The 23,559-nt window shown below is 29.1% G+C and overlaps 3 protein-coding genes and 1 long non-coding RNA gene across 4 annotated transcripts; 1 reads left to right on the forward strand and 3 right to left on the reverse strand.

Moving 5' to 3' along the window:
• Nucleotides 1-6,075: 6,075 nt before the first annotated feature.
• LOC110647411 (classical arabinogalactan protein 9) lies at nt 6,076-8,031 on the forward strand. The gene is made up of 2 exons (XM_021801223.2): nt 6,076-6,745; nt 7,635-8,031. Exons 1-2 carry the CDS (start codon nt 6,149-6,151, stop codon nt 7,716-7,718), a joined length of 681 nt encoding a protein of 226 aa, XP_021656915.2. The 5' UTR covers nt 6,076-6,148; the 3' UTR covers nt 7,719-8,031.
• A 1,006-nt stretch (nt 8,032-9,037) lies between these two features.
• Nucleotides 9,038-9,524, reverse strand: LOC110647408 (uncharacterized). Its single transcript, XM_058150738.1, has 2 exons — nt 9,500-9,524; nt 9,038-9,399 (listed from the first exon to the last, which is right to left on the reverse strand). The coding sequence occupies exons 1-2, from the start codon at nt 9,522-9,524 to the stop codon at nt 9,038-9,040; spliced, it is 387 nt and encodes a 128-aa protein (XP_058006721.1).
• Nucleotides 9,525-14,939: 5,415 nt separating this feature from the next.
• LOC110647410 (uncharacterized) lies at nt 14,940-18,178 on the reverse strand. The gene is made up of 3 exons (XM_021801222.2): nt 17,556-18,178; nt 16,391-16,738; nt 14,940-16,287 (listed from the first exon to the last, which is right to left on the reverse strand). Exons 1-3 carry the CDS (start codon nt 18,024-18,026, stop codon nt 15,688-15,690), a joined length of 1,419 nt encoding a protein of 472 aa, XP_021656914.2. The 5' UTR covers nt 18,027-18,178; the 3' UTR covers nt 14,940-15,687.
• Nucleotides 18,179-20,899: 2,721 nt separating this feature from the next.
• Nucleotides 20,900-22,080, reverse strand: LOC110647407 (uncharacterized). Its single transcript, XR_002493337.2, has 2 exons — nt 21,797-22,080; nt 20,900-21,185 (listed from the first exon to the last, which is right to left on the reverse strand). It is a non-coding gene; the product is annotated as an uncharacterized LOC110647407 (long non-coding RNA).
• Between the last annotated feature and the right edge of the window lie 1,479 nt (nt 22,081-23,559).

The raw sequence follows: 23,559 nt of genomic DNA on the forward strand, positions 1-23,559 counted from the left end.
TATATATCATTTTAAATGCTGTTAAGAAAAAAATTTGAAAAAAAAATTATTTTTTTATTTTAGTATTCTTATAATTAAAATTTATTAAATTCAATATTAAATTATTTTTAAATACTCACTAGTAATATTTAAAAAGTATTTTTTTAACAGTAACGCCAAACATATTCATTAGTAATAATTTCTTGTGCAATCTTCACTAAAAGAATAAAATTTAATTTTTTTTTCAATATTTAACAATATTTTGGAAAATTTAAATTTCATTTTTTTTAAACAAAATCAAGTAACATTTTTAAATTAAAGAATGGAAATGGTGGAAATATGATAGGAGATTCAAATTCATTTTTCAATTTGTGTTATTAAATTTATGAATTTAATGTTCAACTTAAAAAACATTAAAATCTTATTTATTATTATTTTGAAAAAAATACAGAAAAATATTTTATGATTTCACACTTTTATTAAGCGAGTCCAAACCCTTTTTTTATGAAATTTTGATTCTTCTATATATATATATATATATATATATATATATATATATATATATATATATATATTTCAGACAAATCATGTAAGTTCCATTTAATTTAAATTGAAAAAGGAAAAAAATTAAATAAAATATGGAAAAGTATTATATGGCTTCAAATTTTTATTAAAAGGGACATAATTTTTTTGACACTATAATATTTTTTCTTCTACTTCATTTTTTTTTTAATTTTTACATTATAATAAAAATTTAAACACATATTAGTTTTATTAATTATATATGATTTAAATATTATTATTTATATTATATACTTATAACTTGTTTATAATTTAATAATGTTAATTTTTTTATATAATATATAAACACTAATTATTTTGTCAAAAGTATTAAGCATGTATTAAAAATTATTTTATAAATCTAAAAATTAAGAAATATTATATAATTTTTTTATCACAAATAAAAATTTTTGAAGTCCTAATATATTATCATAATTTTGCAACATATATAATATGAAATTGAGATTAATTACAAAATAATTGAGCAAATTATTTGTTAATATGTAATAAAATTTTGTAAAACATTTTACTTGTGTTGAAAAATTCAAAATTATATAATTTTAATCAGAAATAATAACATTTTGTAATTTATTTACAATTTTATGTGATTTTATACAAATTATCATAAAGCACCAAAGTATGAATAGAAAATTTCAATAATTACATCGAATAAATATGTAAAATTATATGATATTTTTATATACTTTTCTTACAATTATTAAAAAATTATTAACATTAATTAAAAAATTAAACTGATTAATAGACAAAGCTCAAAAATTTATAAACTTGAATAAAATTTCTCCCAAATTTTAAAATTTATTAATTCAAGATCACAAAACTGTTAAGCACCATCAGTAAGATAGCTGTTTAGTCAACGGTGAGATAAAATTGACAAAAATTAAAAAAATCAGATTAAATTTCCAAATTTAAAAAAATATAAATATTTTTTTATAATTATCTCTATAAATTTTCAATGTAGCGTATAATTACTCATCGTGTGAGGGTGCGGCTGAATGGACACGTGGAGGATCGGGCAAGGGTGTGACAGCCTAGGGTGGGCCCTACAAATGATTTAAACGGTGGCTCCAACGTACCAACTAGAATTTGGCTGATTATGGGGAAAACTTAGCTTACAAATTACACTTTGCCAGTTGCCATTCAGTGTAATGCTATTTGCCTGCCCTACTATAAAGAGTAATGTGTGTTGCACATGAACGATGGTCCACTCTTCATTATCCTGTTTCCTCTCTTGTAAAAGGAATAATCATCATTATTTCTTCATGTTCTTGCTTTTTGTTGGTTACAATAATTTTTTTAATTAAAATTATAAATTAACAATTGTGGTTTTATTTAATATATTTAAATTTTTAAAAAATAAAAATAATTCTTTATATAAGAATAACAACGACATAGATTAAGATTGAAAATTAATTATTTTATTCCCATCTTATATAACACTAAAGTCAAGACGAAAGCTTCTCTCAGATATGGGTATAATTAATTTTCTGTGATATTTTTTAAAAATTTATTATTATATAATATAAATTTATTAATTTTAAAAAAATTATAAGTGAGAAACATAATCATAATAATATCTAAAATCAAATTTTAATTAAAATTTTACCATTAACAAAATATATCACAATAATTCTTTGTTCCTTTTAATAAAAAATCCTAAAATTAAAGTAAAATTAAGGGATCCTAACATTATAATAAAATCACAATACGATAATTCAAGAGAAATAATCCATAACAACACATATGATCTCATAAAACTATCATTATTAACTAATTAATTATAACATCAAGTGAAGAGCTTCATTTTCATTCACCAAAAATGAAGCTCCCTTCATCTATCAAATTCTAAGCACTCTAAAATAATAGCACAATTATTATCACATAATAAATGTGTAAGAAGATCAAGAAAAATATTAAAAAAAAATGAAAAATATATAAACTAAATAAATTTATTATAAATTGTATATAAATATATGAATAATTGTATAGATTCTATATAAGTGTGGTACATCTTAAATATTTAATTATATATAAATATATATAATTAATTGTAATAAAAATTATATATATATATATATATATATATATATACCTGAACTTTGAGTTTTTTAAAATTTTTTCGTAATTTTTTTAATAAAAATACCCTTAATTTTTAATTTTTTTACAATTATACTTTATTGTCTAGTCCATCGATTTTGTCACACCAGCATGAAAAATATTAAAAAAAAAATCCTAAACTTTGTTTTTTTTTTCAACAATTGTATTTTAAACAAATATATCATGAAATTTAAACTTCACTACAATTAAAGCCACAGTTAATTATTCCATTTAATACTAACAGAGGTGTCATATTAGCACTTTTGATCCCCATATTGATGCTAATTAAACCTAATTTACAATAAAAAAAAATCATTTCCAATAAAACTGACATCACTTCTACCAAGAACATTGAGGTTCATCTTCTAACTTTCTACTCACTCTACCATCATCGACCAGCGTGCTTATTCCTCCCTTATTATAGCAAAACATAGAACATCTCTCTTAACCATCCTTTATCACCTTAACAAGCTATCACCTCTGTGATGCTCACTTTTGCCAACCCAACTCTGCCCTTATGAACTCAACCTCACCATCAGCATCCCCTGTTAATAACTCAACCACACCCACCTTAACAACTCAAAAACAAGACCCACTAATTCATCAATTAGAATTTATTTTATTGTAAATTGGATTTAATTAATTTTAATTTGAGATATTAGAGGTGCTAACCTGACAACTCTGTTAGCATTTAATAGGATAACTAACGTGGGATACAATTGTAGTGAATTTCAAAGTATAGGGTATATTTAAAAAAAAATCATGATGAAATTGTAAAAAAAATGTAAAATTTGAGATTTTTTTGAACATTTTCACTTTAGAATTAACTGTAGAATAAACAGCAGGTGTAATTGCAAATAAATTCAAAGTTTAAAATATTTTTATTAAAAAAGGATAAAATTATTAAAAAACTCAAAGTTTTTTTTTTAATTATCCATGTATAAAAGAAAATACGTATATAAATAATGAGTACATTATATAATATAATAACACACTTATAATCAAAGTCCATAAAGTGATCTAAGATATTTAATCCATACTTATTAAAAGAACTTAGATAAATGAAAATTAGTGTTAGGTTTTATATAATTTATAGTTATAATTATTTTATGTATACGTAGCAACATACATTACAATTTCAAATACAATCATTAAAATATATGTACAAATCAATTCTTCAGTTTTATATGATTTCAATATCATTTCAATTCAATTATTAGTAAAAAAAACATAATTAATATTTAAAAAACTCAATTTAATTTAATTCTACTTTTCAATTTTAATTCAATATGATATATTTTTTTTAATTTAATTCGAATCTCATAACCCTAGTACCAACAACTCTAAATTACTATTACATAGTGCATTGGTAATTAGCAGAGCTCAATAAAATTCAATACATCATGTTTCCAACCTTCTATCCTTCATGTTTCCAACCTTCTATCCTTGCTCCTTCCAAAATAACTAGATATGTACTTAACAATATTTTTAAATTTATAATTTTTCAAATTTATTTATCAAAAATATACATAATGATCTGAAAAAAGAAAATTAAGAAAAAAAAATTGCGTATCCTTGTTAGACAGAATCCAGAGTATGTAAACATGTAATTCATATTTATGTTTTAGTAAATATTTTTATGTATTTTAACATAATTATATTAAAAGGAAAAAAAAAAGTGAAGAATGAGAATTTTGATAAAAACAAGAATTAGGAGAAAAAAAAAAAATCTATGCCCGTTAGGAAGATCAAAAAGTGAGGATAAAGATTCACCATAAGCCATAATTGAGATAGAGGATGGCTTTTTATTAATTTTTTTTAGCAGAGGTACAATATGAATTCAGTAATGATTAGTAAACTACAGCAAAAGATAAACTTTTTCTTTTTTTTTTTTTTTTTACCATAAAGTGAACAATTTTAAAATATGTAGTGAATAGATTTAAACGTGAGAGTAAGAGTCCACATATCTACTCTCTATAATTTAAAGAAGAAAAAAAAATTAATTAAATTATCCTTTAATTGGCAAATCCAAAAAGATTTTTTTCTTAGCTCAACGTATAAAAATTATAATCTTTCGGGATTTCATATCAGTTATGAATGACGTGTGTAGGTAGTTTTAGCATGTCTTAATAAAATTATCATGATTTTATCAAGTAACATATTCTGTTACTAAATACCTATATGCACGTGTTTACCTTTAGAGAAAAAAAAATCAAAGTATTCAAGAGGGTGAGTGAGCGCGTGCTTGAGCTTAACCCCCACACATAAGTCATGTACATGTGTCTGCTGTGTGAAGAGCTGGTTCTTCGGGATGACACATCAGTTGTGAATAGTATGTGTAGATAGTTTATATGAGTTAGCATGTCTTGGTAAAATTGTTACAATTTTATTAAAAGGTGTGTCCGGTCATTGAATTGCCTGTGTGTGTGTTTACATCTGAATAAAAAAAAATATATAAAAATTATAAAAATCTTTTATATTTTTATAGTAAATTTTTTAAAAAAATAAAATTGACTTCTCATTTAAAGGAATGTATCTATCAAAAAAAAAAGAGGGTACAAAATTTTTTTTTTTAAGTCAATATATAAAAAGCTTTTCAATAGTCAATATTCTTTTTAAGGTAAAATATTGTCAATGTAATTAAAAAAAATTCAATAATTAAATTTATGAAAAATCAATATAAACAAGTACATATACATGTAAAATTAATTTAAAAAAAAAAAAGTCAATTCAACCCTATTTTTCTTAATGCATACAATAATTTTTCATTATTGTCTTGTTACCAATCCAAGTAAGAAATTTTAGTTAAAGCTTCAACTACAACTCACAACTTTCATCTCTCAAACGTGTCCGTGTTCTACAATAAAAATAACAATTTATAAACTCAATTTTTTTTTAATAATATAAAAGTTAAAATCATAATTAAAAGCTCTCTTTTATTTTTTTTTTTAAAAAATCCCTAAAAATGGATATATCACATACAAGAGGGATCACATGATGATAACAAGCAAGCTTTACTACCCATAAGCCAAATTCAATGGGACTCTTAACGACTTACATTAATAATCATTTACAATCATCCACAAGGGCCCCACTTCACAACCACCCTTTATATTTTTTTACTTTTTACTGCTCACAGAAGGGTAAAATCGTAAACGTGAAGAAACCACAACAACAATTCAACGTCGTATCATTATCACTAATAAAACATTAAAAACTGCGTAGCAACAACATAAAACCTAGCTGGCAACCTACGTGTCACCCAGATCTTAAATCCAAATCACATGCAGTCCTGGACCCCACCCACCCTAACCGTGAGACGGCGCAGATTTGTTGGGTAGATGGTGGGTCCCCCTCAAAATTGTGAACCTTAGAGTTCACTCTCTCCTGGGCTTTTCCCTATTTATTCCGTTTCTTCACTTGTTCTTTTACTCACTTCTCTCTCTTGCCATATTTCTCTCCTGTAGAGAGAGGGAAATTGAATTTAACGAAAATGAAGCATCAAAAAGCTGCGATCTTTGTTTCTTTGATCTGCATTGTTATTGCCGGCGTCGGAGGCCAATCTCCGACTAATCCTCCGACTACCACCCCTGCTCCACCAACTACCACTACTCCTCCCCCAGCTTCAGCTCCTCCTCCAGTAACACAATCTCCACCTCCCGCTACTCCTCCCCCAGTTTCAACTCCACCACCGGCTACTCCCCCTCCTGTAAGCTCTCCACCACCTGCATCTCCTCCCCCTGCTACTCCACCTCCAGCCACTCCTCCACCAGCATCTCCTCCCCCAGCCACTCCTCCACCAGCATCTCCTCCTCCCGCTACTCCACCTCCAGCTTCTCCTCCACCGGCTACTCCACCACCAGCATCTCCTCCGCCTGCTACACCACCACCAGCAACTCCTCCTCCTGCTACACCACCACCGGCTCCTCTCGCTCCTTCACCTGCTCAGGTTCCAGCTCCTGCTCCAAGCAAGAAGAAGTTGAAGGCTCCAGCTCCATCTCCCTTGGCGCCGAGTCCACCAGCTCCACCCACGGGGGCTCCCGCACCCAGTTTGGGTTCAATCTCTCCAGGACCAGCTGGCACAGATGTGGTACGTATGCGTACTTCAATCGTCCTTTTTGTTATTCGTTAACTAATGGCTTATCTCTAAAATGCGCTTTTGTGTTCAATGCACACCTGATCTATGCCTTTCTTACCAGATCGCACATCCTCTTTATTTCACTTTCATTTTCCATATCACCACAGTTGATAGCACTTATAGTTAGGGATATGCGTAACGTAGACAAAACATATTGTCTTTTTCTAACGTTCGCCAAAGTAGTTTGTGTTCCCGCCTTGGGTTCTCGTTCGTGTTTTTCTATCATACCATGATAGCACCTGAATAGGAAGGAGTTCATGGATCTGATTCGTTGGAACTGAACGAGTCAATGTTTGACCTCATTAGATCCACTGGTGTGGAGAACGTGTTGTACCCGTCTGATCATAGGCGTGCTGTACCCTGCAAAGTTCCTTTATTTTTATTTTTCTTTTCCTTCCCTGATGAAATAATCCAGAGGGATACTTCCACGCGACGGTAGAAATTGCTCCGTCAAATGCAAAGGACAGTCATAGTGTGAAAAACGGAGACATGGTGAAACGTGACAGGTGTCATTAAAAGAGAGGGAGCAAAGTAAGAAAGTTGGTAGTAGTATAGTAGTAGGACCACCCTAACCAGATAGTCCGGCGCAAAAATGCTTGCTGCCACTGCAATCTGCTAGTGGAATTGCATGATAGGCCAATAACAGTTGGTAGTAGTATAGGTGATTTGGGCCCAAAATTAACTCAGCCGAAGCCCAACTATTTCTGTTAATAATGCAGATAGGTAACTGTGTCTGTGGGCTTGGATGGGTGCAAAAGAAAATTATAATATTAATTAAAGTTTTCAATTGTATGTGATGATTGAATTTTATGCTAAATCATGTTGCAAAATGTAATTGCAGAGTGGAGTAGAAAGGCTGTTGTCAATGCAGAAGATGGGCGGCATGTTGGTCTTTGGATGGAGTGTTTTCTGGTGGCTACTTTAGACTTATCTCTCAGCTTCTTTATTTTTTTTTTTAAATTTGAACATGTTGTTACATTCTGGCTATATATATTATATAGTAGTGGCTGCCATTTTAGCCTCTGTTCGGTGATGAGATTACCTTTCATTGTCTGTATTTGATTTCGAGCTTATATATATACATTCGGTTGCATTCTTTGGGGACAGCTTTTGTATTTGGAGGGGAGGGATTGATGGAGAAGACTTGTTTTGTATCTGGGTTTGATCTCACGACTTACAGAGGTGAAGTTCACTGGTTGTCTTCCTGCTTATTGATCGATTATTCTTCATTTCTTTTATTTTTTTTGTGCATTTTCAAGTATAACCTCATGTCTTGCATTTTTTTTTTTTTTTTTTTAACTTTGTCCCGTCTTTGGAATAAAACTAATAAAATGGGTATTTGATTTAACTACTTATTTTTAATTTTTTATTTAAAATATATTTTTTAATTTTTATATATTTTTTAATTTTTAATTTAAAAATAAATAATTAATTATTTAATAAAATTAATTAAAATTAGTTTAAATATTTAATTAAAAACTAATTAAAAGTAAATTTATTAAAATGAATAAAAAAATTTAATTGAGTGTTTTGATTGTTATAATGAAAATATTTTTTAAATATTATTAAAATAATATAATATTTTATTTAATTAAATAAATAAGCGATAAATATGAATATCTTATTTATGACTTATTTTAAATAATTTTTAATTTATAAGTTAAATTAAATAATAATTTACTTATAAATGAATATATCTAATTTATAAAACAAACAAATAAATAAAAAAACCTCTTAATGGTGTGAATATTTGAGTTTTGATTTAAATGATTTGCCTTGAATACTAGAAAATTGGATAGCTCTCGTAATAAAAAGGAAAACAAAATGCACAACTTGAGACTCCCTCGAATTGTGAATTTTGTTAACCATCCGCAGATAATTTTCCTACAATGAAAAATCTTTAGGCAAATGTGGTTCAAACTAGATGGGGATTCTATACCATCACAACTAATTGAATTATTATTATTTTTATATTTAAGTAATTGTTTCTCTGATGAATTTTTGTAAATTATTATTACATTGTGACTTTAGTTTGCAATCACTTCTTGAGGAACTCAATGTTAGATAACCCACCAATTAGATCACAAAAGATCAACTGCCAAGACCCCAAAGACTTCATGAGAAGGTGAACTAACAATGGCCAAGCTGAATGAATCTTCAGCTATATAAAAACCCCAAATCACACTTTGCTTTCCTCATTCAAAAACATAACAACAAACTACTTCCTTTTTACAACACTTCAACTTAAAAGATGGCTTCTTTCAATTGCTTCATCATTTCTTTCTTCGTTGTTTTTTCATTTTCAAGCGCGGATATTGGCTTAGCAGCTCGCAATCTTTTGCAATTACCACCTTTGCCTTCAGTGCCCAATTTGTCAAAGTCCACATTGCCCCCATTGCCCACGATTCCAGCTCTCCCACAGCCCACATTGCCAATCTCACCAACTACACAACCTTCTTTGCCTAACCCCACTCTGCCTCCACTTCCAAGCTTGCCCACCATGCCTACTGCCCCAAAGGTAACCCTGCCTCCATTGCCAAGCTTCCCCTCAATCCCTGATATGCCAACTACAATTCCCTCCATACCATTCCTCTCCCCACCACCAGCTGGAAACTAAACCTCCATATTAAAGTTCACGATCTTACCTGCGTCTCTTATGAGTTGTTTGAGCCATTAATTTTATTTTATTTTTATGGTTTTGCTCACCTGTTTGGGCATACCAGCTTCTCATTGTTTGATTGTATTGTATTTACTATGTATGATTGCCGGTTTCACATTAATGGATGTACTGAATTTTAGAAAATATTTTCATGAGTTGTAACTTAATATTTTTAAAATTGACTTGATTTTAACAGCGATCTATTTCTGTCACTGCCCGCGTATGCTGCTTATGCGTGTGTTCTATTTATCGACAAAAAAGTTTATATTTTAAATTAATATTATTTTAATTTTTTTATAATTTATTTTCATATATATATATATATATATATATATATATATATATATATATATATAATCAGTGATAAATTTAAAATTTAATTATAAATATATTAGATTTATGTTACTTATATATTATATTAATTAAATATAATTTTATTTTTTAAAATATAAAAAGTATAACCGATGAAATTTTAACTCTAATTAAATTTATTTTCAAATAATTACATTTTTACCAAAATAATGTATACCTTGATTTAATAAAATTTATAAAAATAACAAAATTTATTATTGGAGGTATCATTTATTAGGATAAGTCATATCCATCATAATTGTTTATTTAATAATAAATTATTTCGATGAGATTATTATAAAACAAATATTATAACAGGAACTTGCAATTTTCTTCTTTTCAATCATATTATTTAAGATGAAAGACATAATTAAATAATAATTAAAATATATAAAATCTAAAACAATAAAGATAAAAGTTTTTAACCATGCAAATACTTCGGATGTAATATAACATTACCTTAATAATAGATAAAAAAAATAATATTACTAAAAAAATCACACATACATGTATGTTTATGCAAGAAAAAGTTTTGAAATAATCATTAACCCATTGTTTAGTATGTAGAATTTTACATAAATTAAATTAAATTAAATTAAATTATTTTTTTATTAATTTTTATATGTAGAATGAAAAATTTTTAATTTTAAAAAATAAAATTTATATACAATTGTATGAGAATTCTTTTAATGTAAATTTTTTATTCCAAATATAATCCCACAATTAAACTAAATATTAGTCTATGGAGTGATGAAGGCATAACACCCATGAATGGGCTTAGAATCCATAATGTCTAGACCCAAATAACGAATGCTTGGAGCTTCTGGTGACTAAGGCCCATTATGGTCAGTTTCGAATTGAAACAAACTGCACATAGCATGCAGTATATCTCCCAATCCAATTACATGAAGAAGTGGAGAAGTATGGCTATCACCAATTCAAACAAAAACTAATGGACTGTAGCTATTCAAGAAATTTTTGCCTATAAACTCATGATATAAATATGTAGAACATACATATTTAATAAGTAAATCTCATTGGGTCTATGATAAATCGTGTTTAGATAAGAAAAATTCATAACTATTGGAGCAAAATAAAAGTATGCTTCTGAAATGCTTGGCTAAAAAGAAAACAAAATAGTTTCTCATTTTTTTCGTTTGGGTAGCCAATTGCATTCCAGGTAACATATAAACCGTGGATAAATGGCTATGGCCTATGGTAATATGATCATTACTTAAGCTATGTGATAGAACACTTTGATATTGGCATGTAAAAGCTCTAATATGGAGAAATATAAGCTCGAGATTTTATTTATCTATATTTTTATGCCAATAATTTTAAATTCACACGCATATACATAAATTATATGCTTGTTTCAATAAGGTTATTTATTTTATAAGCGAGAGTTTTTCTTAAAATGGGAGATAAGGAAAGAAAAAAAAAAAGAGATTAATAAAACTAAGTAAACTACGCGTAAATAGAATAGATATAGTGAGAGTATTCATGCTTATTGTAAGTTATTCTTATTGATCTTAACCTTATTCATAGACCCTCTTAAAAACTCAAGGATTTGATATCAACGCTAGCTGAAAGCCTTTTAACCTAATCATATATAATAATACTCATACAATACTGAGATAATATTAAAGTTGTGTCTTTATGTATTGTTATATAAAATCATAATAAAAGGATCATTGCAATGGATTATTAAATTGATATTTTCTGATATATATGTTCCTCGTATAATGAGACAAGTGCAGAATATACTTATAAAATAATAAAGCAAGTGTAGTATCCCAAATACAAAGGAACGAGGACAGCCATGCCACCATTAACAACAACAGAATCTCCATCACCGGGAGCAAAAAGGTCACGAATCCCTGACCTTCATAGAGTTCTACTCACGAAGGAAGAGGAAGTTCCATGAAAAACGAAAGCATCTACTCAACAAAAGTCAAGCTCTCCATGTGCTTGATCATTTTTCACTTCACAAATCACGTTTCAATAAACCTTAAACATGCACATAGATTTAAGGAGCCTCACTAATTTCTACTCCATGCAAGTATTTTACAGACACGAGAATCTAATAAGTTCAGAAATGGTACAAACCATTGAGCAGGGGATGTGAATCTTTTATGTGATACAATTAATGACGTCTTAACTCTCACAACTCTCATAGAAGTCTGCAAGCACACACTACAACCATGCTTATTCAAAGTGTGCATGTTCACACTGACAGTATTATTACATAATAATTTAATACTTATTGTACATAAAATTAAATAAAAAAATAAATAATTGGGCTTGGATGGTCAATCTTACTTGTAAAAATGGATTCTTACATAAAAGGGTATCATAAATATGCATAAATTCTTGGGTACTGCTATGCCAACATTAAATGCACCATGTAAACTAGCCTTCCATGGAAACCAGTAAAGAAGCTTCCTTTGCCGACACTTTTTTTTATTTTTTTATTAGTATTTATTTTTTAAATTTCTGGGTAACAACTAATAGATTTCCTAGCTGATTCTCATACATAGATTTGTGAAATGCTCAACATGTCAAGCAATTTAAGAACACTTCCTAAAACCCAGCCACATTTGTCCAATCAACAAAGACAATTTATTAAGATTCTTAATATTCAAAGTCAACGTCTATTTAATTCCTGTAGCATTTTGGGTATAGGGTAACTTAAAGAAAAGGGTAATTTACAAAATAATCCCTGCTTTTTTAAAATGTAATAAATTAATCCCCAAGTTTTTTTTTATTAATAGTTTAATCCTTTTGCTAAATTTAACTCTAATTTGCTATTAGCGTTATTAAATTGAAACAGTAAGATTAAATTATTAGTAAACTGCAACAGTAAGAACTAAATTATTACAAAATTAGAGTTAAATTTAACAGAAGGACTAAACTGTTAACAAATTGAAAACTCAGGTATTATATTCTTACATTTTAAAAAAGCAAACATGAAATTATAATTTTTATCTAACCTCAAGGATTATATTATAAAATACCCTAAAGAAAATATTGTTAAGGACTATAATAGAATAATCTTTTAAGTTTCACTAAACTCGATGGAACCACACTTCGTTGCCTTCAACTCATGTTATCTTGAGCCAAGATACCTGGATTTTCTATTATTGCATGTGCACATTTTAAAATCTTGAGCTACCTACCTGCCATATTTTTCTTCTACACCTTAGAAATTCAGTTAGAAGTATTTAAAATCCTTTTATGGGTGGCCAATTAAATTCTATTAAATTAGAGATGAAAGAGAATTATTAATGGGAAAATTATTATTTTGATCATACATATTAATATAAAATTTTGTGATATTTTGTGATTTGAGTTGTTGAGTTGTATAAATCAATGTGTTAATTAAGCATTCATCAAATATCAGAGGCAGATTTAAGTTTCAAAGATTGATTGATATGATATTGATGGAGACAATTAGAAGAGTGAGTATTTTTTTGGCAAAGTTACCTCTTTTGGAGGATATCTAGTAGTCTAACGACTTTTTCTAATTTTTTTTAAATAAAAAATTAGAAGCATAAGGTTTCCAAGCTTAAATAAAGATTCGAAACCTGACATCTATTAAATGATTGTTATGCTTCCAACAATTGGGTCAAGCCATGCTAACACAATGGTATAAGTTTGTACAGCAAGAATTGTCAAAATCAAAGAGAGTATCTTTCCCCATTAAAAAAATAAAGCAGGAGTTGGAAATATAATTCTCTTATTATTATTATTATACTTGCAAAGATATTTATTATAATTTTTCATTTATTGCACATTTTTAAAAAAATAAAAAAATGAATTATTATGTCAATTATATTCAATAATGCATTGGGTTATTATTTATTTAATATATTCTGGAAATATGCTTTTAAATAATTTATTATAAAGTATATCATTTATTTTTACACTTTGGGAAAATTTATTGAGTTTAGCAAATTTAAATATAAAAAAAAAACATGGGAAAAAAAAATGATAGCCAAACGATAAATTGCAAAAACAGAAAAAAGGGGAAAAAGAACACATAGGTGGAAACAAAAAGAAGAAAATAAGGATCTGAAACTATGGTAGCTAAAATATCATTCTCACCTGCCTTTTACATTATCCTCTTCATAGCACCCAAATCATAGAGACCAAAATGAAACACATGCTGCTAAAATTGGGTGAAATTTAATGAATGATCTGCTCTCCAGCCTCTGTGTACTGTTTGGTTTTCTCATTTACTCACCTACTTGAAACTTCAATGTCACAACCCCCCCACTCAAAATAAATACATACCAATAACTCACATCAATATGCTACTTTTCATACTTATATAGAGGGGGGATGAGAGAGAAAAAAAAAATACCTTGCTCTCCAATTGAATAACAAAGCAATTGCAAGCCCCTCCTCATCAATAGGGAATTTGACCATTCAGGATCATCATCATGAGGTGGAACCTTCTCTCAACAAAGAAAATTTAACAAATGGAAATCAACCCACGTAGTGTAGAGTGGGGTAAAGAAGGAAGAGACTGTCTGCAAAAAAGCATGAAAATAAGCATGAAAATTATATTATGATACAACAAAGCAGCTAAGCAGGAGAAAGAGAAAGGAAGATAGAGGAAATCACATTGGCTTTTGAAGAGACTTTTACACCCCCGTGCCTTTGCTGTAATGATGTTTCACTTTTGCCTCAAACGATGCAGAGTGCAAATGCCTCTCCAACCTAACCCATAAGTTTGGCTGATGGTTTAGGTCCACATGGACAGAAAAGGATTTTCCAAATTAATTAAGGGATAAACCTTAAAAGTTTCTGCGAGTTGAAACCCCACAAGTAAGCCTTCTCGCCCCACCAGGTGCACGCACAGTCAAAGAAGGTAAAAAAGAAAGTGTATACAGATACCCAAAAGATGCTGTCAAGCACCATTGGAAGAGAAGATGGTTACATGGAAATAGGGGCATTAACACAAGCATTCAAAAATCCAGTACAATAAACAGACCCTACCATAACTAATAATTGACTAATATTCATAAGGACCATCCACACATGAACAAAGAAAAACACATACTGCTTTTCAAAAAAAAAAAAAATCTGACAGAGACAGAGAGTGAGAGAGAGAGATTTCTGATATCTATATTCATCCTAAGTATTCAATAGTTGATCAACAAATTTTCTGTTTACATTCCTTGTCCAGCAGCACTGATCAAATGCTACTAAATAACCAGCTACATATTAGCTTCCCCCCAACCCAACAGATACATAGTAGCTGAGATGCATAATTTTGTAATTGCAGCGAAGAATCTAGTAACATCTCATCTGTGATCCCCTCTTTCATCAGATTCAGAGATTTCCAATTCCTTCAAAACCCAGAATCAGCTTTCACATCACTTAAGCAACCACACAAAAAGAGTACGAAACTCACACACAGGAAAATGAACAAACTAGACATCAGCGTTAAACTCATGTTGGCCAGTAGCAGCTTCCCTTCTTGCTGCCACTGCTGTATGCATTCAAGCAAAAGCATTTGAAGAACTATAAAAATGTTAATGGTTCTGCTTTGTTAAGAGCATCACCGCCTTCCCCCAGACACGGAAGATAAACTAAAAATTGACCTCCATTTGCTCTATCCCTAACTGGAAAATCAAACTCCAACTCCCTAGTTGGATTCTGTATTAAGAGTATAAAGATTCATTCAGGCCTAGTTTGACCTGTGAATGATTATGCTCTATTTACAGATTAACAGATAAATATATGTAAGTAACAAAAAATGGATTTCATCTCCTACTTGCAACTTCTAAAGGGGGTTAGCTAATTAAAACTAGCTGACGGTATAAACAATTTTCCTAATTCAATCCTACCCTTACTTTGACCTCCATCTTCCTTATCATATTGTCCTGTTATCATGTTGTTTCTCTAGTGCTGCAACTTTTGCCCGATGTGCTGCTAATGCCATTGCACTCTTGCCTCTTTCATCCTGAGTTAGCTCACAAGCTTCACTGATGGAACCTGATCTTAAGTCTGATGGGGGGATGAAACAGTCTACTGAAAGGCCAGGAACATTGAACGCAACCTCTTCGATAGTCCAAGCTTCCTCCATCTTTGTCTTGGTATGGCTCATTGCAACCTCACCAAATCTGTAAAGAGTTACCACAGAGCGACCAGAGTGGGCAATCATGATCCCTTCAACAGGTCTGTAATCATCAAGAAATGAATTGATTGTTGTTTCCCAGTAAACTGCATCACCACCATTAGATTGGATGCGGGTCAGATGTGAATCCTCCATGTGAACAAGGAGACCAGTCTTTTGACTAAAGTAACCAAACAGGACATGCCTTATGATCTCTGCAGGGCCTTCACTCCTAGCCTTGAGCGTTTGAGGATCAGCACATAACTTTAGTATAAAACAATCCTCACCATTGATCTTCTTCTCTCCGATGCACCTTGCATCAGCAAACATACTAGCTGTGATTTTTGGATCAAGACCCTGAAACAGGTACATGTGTAGAAATGAGCAAACAACTAAAACACAATGTCACAATCAATAAATAAAAGCCAAGAATGTGGAGAATTAATGCACAAAACTTCACCTGAAGTGCACGACGCAAAGGTCTGACAGGCCCTTTTGCAGTATGAGCACCAAGCCATGGAGTGTGCCTCCAAACAAGTTTGCCATTGCAACCGGCATGAACCTTACTACCACCAACAGCAAGCTCAACATACCACATGTCAGGATTCATCTGCCAGAGCACAAACCCACCTGACTCAGCACCCTTAGAACCATTCCGGTTCTTCACCACCCTTGTGGGCGTTTCGAATTCCGAAGCTATCATTTTAACCTTTCCCATTGCATATGCGTTTCTGATAGAGTTCTGCAGCTTCTGCCCACCAGAGGCCGCTGTGTACTGCTGCAATATGTACTGAGCAGAGGAAGTTTCCTGCAATAATACATCTCTCGTAAGACAAAATTTAAAATTTTTTTTTCTTACATGAATTTTAAAAATCCTTTTTCCACCATGAAGTTACAGAAAAAAGGAAATAAGGTTCTGTCCACATTTGTAGAAAAAGCCAGACATCAATTCTGCCAGTTAGCAACAACCAGTTTCAGACTATTAAGCAAAAAAATCAGTAATTTCTTTTTTTGGGTGCAATTTGATCTGCTTGATAGCTGAGATAAACAAATCAAAGCAACAATCTCAAATTTGGAGAACAAAACAAGAAATTTACCCAGGACTCTGACTTTTGAGTTCTTTACCATTTCCCTCAATTTTCTTGCCAACCAAACAGAAAATCAACAGAGAATAAAAAGAATAGAAAGGCAAATAATGCCATGGATCTAAGATTCTTCAAATACACCAAATCACGGTTTTAAACATGACCATAACAAAAAAAAAAAGTTGGAAATCTAAACAACAAAAAGACTCCAGCATCGAATTCCATACTTATACACACAATAAAAACATTAAAAAAAAAAATCCAAAATACTACTAGTTTTGGTAAATCAAACCCAATCTAAAGAAATTAATGAATGTGAGTAAAAAATTGTTTAAGGAAAACAATCAACGAAAATGAGGTAAAAAGAAAGGTAGTTTCCAAAAATTTAAGCAAACCAATTTTTTCTTTCTTTAGTTAAACCCTTGAGAAAAACTCCAGGAGTTAGTTGAAAGAACCCAGAAACAGAAGCTCTAAGCAATGAAAGTAAGAAGAAGAGAAAGACAGACAGAGAGAGAAAGAGAGAGAGAAAGAGAGAGTTACAATGGGCGTGTCTTTAATGCTAAGGTGAGGCAAAGGGTCCATTGTGCTAACATGCAACGGAGCCAAGGGTGCACCCATAACCCCAAGAAGTAACCTCAGATCAGAACTCCTGTACGCCACGCTAGAAACCGACGGAGTCCTCGATAATTGCCCTTTCATCCAGTGCCCAAGACTTGAACCCACCCGCTTTGACTCCTCTTCACCTCCATCAGGATCCGGACCTTCAATCAACGGCGTCAAAGTCTCCCCGAGCACAGGCCTCAAGCTCCCCGATCTCACGACCAAAGAATCCTGCTGCGCGGCATAGGGATTACAATGGCTGTCGTTGCTGCTGCAGTTCTTCTTTCTCCTGAGCAGACCCGATATTGGGGAAGCGGTTCGGGCGGGGCTATTGGAGCGGGAACGGGAAGGGGAGAGACCACGGACTACTTCTTCTTTGAGAGCAGAAAAGAAGCCCTGCTTCTTTTCCATTGGTGTGGGCAAAGAAGAAGAAGATGGTGCGAGAAGTAGAAGAGAATGACAGTGAGAAAAGAGGCTCTGAGAAGTATAGAGAGCAAAAATGGAGTGAGCAGGTTAAAGAGTGTGATTTTTTTTTTTTTTTCCTTTTTTTCTGAGAAAGAGAGAGAGAGAGTGATGTATTAATATTGGGGGAAGAGTTTTTTCTTTTTATTTATTATTTATTTATTTATTTATTTATTTTGCTTACAATTAAAGTATTTTGAGGAATGGCCCACTTACTGAAGATCATTATATATATGTAAAAGAAAAAATGAGAAATTCATTCAGAATGGTTAGAAAACATTTTTAAAATTGTTTATCACTTTTCATTGTCAAAATTATTAAAATCAAAGAAAAGGATAAACTCATTTAAAATTTTAAAGTTTTATTTACTGAGCATTGCAGCTTTTTCTATAAAATAATGAGATTTTAATTTCTTTTATTTTTTTTACTAATTTATTTATTTGTGACTTTAATTAATTTTAATGTGTTCAAATCAAAATTTTAAGAATTTAATAATATATAATTTAAAATATAAAAAATTCATATGCATAAATTTTTTTTAATTTATAATGTATTTAGATGAAATAAATAAATTTTTTTAAAATAAAATAAAATGAGATAATAAAAGGAACATATTAATACGTCTAGAATATAATAAAAAAAAGATAATAAAAGATTTTAAAATTTAAAAAAAAATTCTTCTAAAAAAATATTCTTATGGAATCTATTTATCTATTTAGGTAAGATTTTCATTGGAGTTATCATATAACACTTATAATTTTAATATTGTCACGTGCTATTTAATATATATATATAGATTAATTTTTTTTAAAAATTAATAATTATTTTTTTTATATTAGGTATTTAATTTTTTTTTATTTTCATTTTAAGTATTTTTATTATTTTTATTATTATTTTAATTTTTATAATTTAAATAATTATTTTAATTCTAATTTTTTAAGTTTCCTTTTTTAATTTTTTAAATGTTTAATATTTATTTTATCATAAAATTCATGTATAATATATATAAAATTATTTAAAAATTTAAAATTATATTGTAAAAATTATAACTAACTTATGCAGTATATAATGTAGGTGTTTTCTCATAATATTGTAATTTATTTAAAAAATATATAATTTATTTGTGCCACAAAGAATTATAATATATTTAACATTTTTTTTATAGTTATGAGTAATAATTATTGTCGGAGTTATTTAAAATAATTTTTAAATAATAATTAATAATTGGTATATTATAGCATTGAATGGCCAAATGTAGGTTATGATCATTAACTTCAAATGGCCAACTTTGGCCATTAAAATGGAAACTTTTTTTTATCTTTAATGATAAAATTAATTTCTGATTTAAATGGCTTTGATTTCTTTGCTTTTATATAGCGAAACATTTGACATATCAATCATTATTTTTTATTTTTTATTTACTATATTTTTTATTATTTTTATTAAAAATTTATCTATTTAAATATCAAAACTTATTTATATTTCTTTTAATTTTTTTATTATTTATAATATTAAAAAATATCTATTAAATCTTGAAAGATAATAACTTATGCGGACATTATCTTAAAGATAGTTTCACTATTTCTTAGATTATTATTATTATTATTATTATTATTATTATTATTAATTTATTCTTTATTAATTATAACTTAGAATAAATATAATAATGTAGGAGCTACATAATTAATTATGTATCTGAAATGAAAAAGTTATTTTATTTATTTTATTATTTTAGTTGCATTTATTTTATAGATCCTAATTATCATGATCAAAATAATTATAGATATAGTGGTAGATGATTAACTTAGCTTTTAGTTTTAATACTATTAATACATATTAATATATATTCTATATATTAAAATTTTGTATAATACATTTTTTTTATTTTTTTTAATATAAATATACTTTTCAAATTATTAGCATCTTTTCTAAGAATATTAATAATATTAATAAGGATAATATTTAAATATTTTTTAATATATTAAGAAGATATAAAATTTTTTTTAATATTTTAAATGATGAAAATATCATATGATTTAACTAATATCAAATTATTCCATATTTTTAATCTGTATTTTTATTTTTAATATGTATTTTTTTATTTTTTAAAAATATTTTTATATTTTCTTAATATTATGAAAGCTTCATTAAAAATAGAACATGAAATAATTAAAATAGGTTTAAATTTCATTTATTAAATTAAAAATTATTAATATATTATTTATATATTAAAATTATTAATACTGTGCAAAGCATGGATAATTTCTTAATAAATTTAATAATTTAAAAAAAATTTTATTTTACTTTCAAAAACTCCTTAGATTAGTCTGTGTCTCAAATTAATCAATAATTTTGCATATTTAAATTAATTAAAATGAAAATTATATATGGACAATTTTGATACCTTTCCCTTTAATTTTTTTTTAAGAAAAACATTAATTTATTAATAATATAAAAACTTATGATTTTAAAATTTGTCTAAATGAAATGATGAATAAAATTATATATAATCCCAAACATTTTATTGTGGGCAAGTAATGTTTATCAATAAAATCAATTCATAAATGATTTTCATATGACACTATTTTATTTATTGATGAGAATATACACTAAACATCATCATAGTTTAGACTATCTTACATTTTATAATTTATTAAAGAAATCAAAATCATTATTTTATAGTTTAATTTTTTGATAAATCAGTTTAATTTTAAAAATCAATAAATCAAGTGAAATAATTTATTTTTTAACTAATTATTATTAAGTTTAAAATTAAAATTAAAAGTATAAAATATAATTAAAAATAAATAAGTCTAAAAAAGTTAAGAAGAAATTCAAATTGATAAATCAAATAGAATAGAATTAAACAAATTCAATTACAGTGGATTTGATTTTCTCCTAATTTTGATTCTTTTCCTAATCTCCTCTGTCGTTCAACACCTCTATGGCCTTAAGTTCTTCTATCCCTGTTTTGGAGCCTAGCTTGGCACTAGTGGATCCTGGGTTGTTTTCTGCGTGTTTGAGGCCTCTTGGGTAGGCTTTCTACCATCCATGGCCGGTGGTCTCCAGTGCTGCTCGTGGTGGTGTTGCTTCCCCGGATTCTACTACCTGTACGTGACATCACTTTGTTGCCATGTACTGTAATTGTGTTGCCCTAGCTAGGGCTAATGTGTATATGGGTTTGGCTTTCTATGGGTGGGGGGTGGGTGGGTGGGTGTGGAAGCTATGGGCAAGGTGGTCGGTTAAGATTTGTTTGACCGTTTGATGCTCCTTGGAACTTTGACAGTTCATGAGCAGGCTTTGTATGTGATCATTCCAGTGTAGTTTTGCACGTGTGGCACGTAGGGTCCAGATGGTATATATATTCGAATTCTTGCCGGACAAATACTTTTCAAATTAAAAAAAAAAAAATACAGACATTATTATAAATAAAGAAATAAATTTAAAGGGCATCAAAATCCAAAGTACAAATGGCCAGGTTGAGTAAATTCCAAGTTAGGATTAAAACAGATAGATCTCAATCTCATGGATCTTTGAAATTTATTCTCTAATAAATGGAAAGAATAATCATTTGCACATGTGGTTTAGGGGAAACCAGAATGTATGAGCCGAGACTAGTTGAATTTGTGATTCTGGCCTGAAACCAGACAGGAAGAACAGGCCCAATGGCCGGGTCTGGCCTAGCTGCCACTACACAGTACACATGGTATGGCTATTACCTTGCGCTTTCAATGCAAGAATCTTCCTCTGCTTTTAGAGTCTGCCTAATGGAGTGGAATAAAGTGTAGAGTTTGAAGGGTCCTTCAAAAATTTGTGTTTTCATGTGGCGCCTTTTGCATGAATCTCCCTTTGATGTGTCCTCGTGGTGATGAAGCTGCGGAGACTATGTTCTACATTTTTAAAGAATGCTAATGGGTTAGAAGAGTGTGGCTTCTGAGCCCTTTGGGTTTAAGAATAAATCTACTTCTCTGCTCGTCTGAACTAACTTTATTAAGAGTAATAAAAAAATAAATAATCAATTTGTCTTTAAAGAACCTAACATTTTTTTTTATTTAAAAAACGTTATAAGTGCTTTTTAATGAATATGAATTTTTCATATTTAAAATAATAATAATAATTAATTTCAAGACTTACTCAGATAAATAAATGGGTTAATTTGCTTTCTACCTTATTTGTTAAGATTGATTTTTTTTTTAAATCTTTATTTTTTTTATATATATTATAAATCATAATCATAACCAATTACAATGTATATGCTATAAAATATTAAAAAAAATTAAAAGGATACCAAAAGCAGTGTAAAAAGCCACTTTTGGGTAATTCGAATATAAGCTTTTAAAAAAGTGGGATGAAATTTTCCATCCCTTTTATGATTATCTACCAACTTTAATTTAGTACTAAATGTGCATTAACAATATCTTTTTTTAAATGTTTAATGACAAGATAATAATATAATTAAGATTTGGGTAATATTGCTTTAGAGAGTTGGTCATTTTCAATCTAAAGCAACAATATGTCAAGCCATTAGCAAAATCAACCAATGCCAATTGGGCTTTAAGATAAAACTAAGACATTAGAAGAATACAATTAGGCATGTGAAATTCCCACCAAGACCTCCTTTAAGGCCCCAAAGCAAACGCGTTTTCTTAACTTTATTTCTTTATATAGTGCACACAGCTAAGAAAAAAACTTCCCATCACAGATCCACTTAGAAAAAAAATATAATATATATATATATATATATATATATATATAATAATAATAATAATAATAATAATAATAATAATAAAAGAATATATGAAGAACAACCTTGCTTGGCTTAATGAAGAAAGATGGAATTGACGCTTTAAGAAGGTTGTATACAATTATGTGAGGGTACCCTACAAAGTAAAGGAGATATGTCCAAATACGATATAATTTCTTGCAACAGCCAAGCTATCAAAATGTAGAAATTGCCATATGAAAACCTCATAATTGAATGGCGGTATATAAGGTGGTTGGAAGATGATAGTACCGTATATATTTATCATATTATACCTACACCATTCTTCATTCGCCCATGAATTTTTGTAGTTGGCATTCAACTCTACACACTTGTTCTATTATTTTTAATTACTTTTTTGTACGCATTAAAACCTCCATTTGCTCCACTGCAAGAGAAGGACTCTTTCCCGACGATTAAATAGAGGTGGTATTTTAAATTAACTCTAATATTCTAAATGGTTCTAATTAAGGCAAATCCCAGAGACGATTTAACATACAGCCTCTTATCTTTGTAGTATCAGTAAAAGGCGTTTCCACGCACCAGTCCTCATTCTGCTAAAAAAAGGCGCTCAAAATCCTAAAATATTAATTTACCCTAACCGTTCTCCTTTTGTTTTCTCTGAAAAACAAAAGGTTGATAGACATTTAAGGTGGATGATATTCAGACTTATGGATCTGCTAGAATGGATATATTTTGGATTTTTCCTGTTTATCAGTA

This window comes from Hevea brasiliensis, chromosome 8, assembly GCF_030052815.1.
Source record: "Hevea brasiliensis isolate MT/VB/25A 57/8 chromosome 8, ASM3005281v1, whole genome shotgun sequence".
Lineage (NCBI taxonomy): Eukaryota > Viridiplantae > Streptophyta > Magnoliopsida > Malpighiales > Euphorbiaceae > Hevea > Hevea brasiliensis.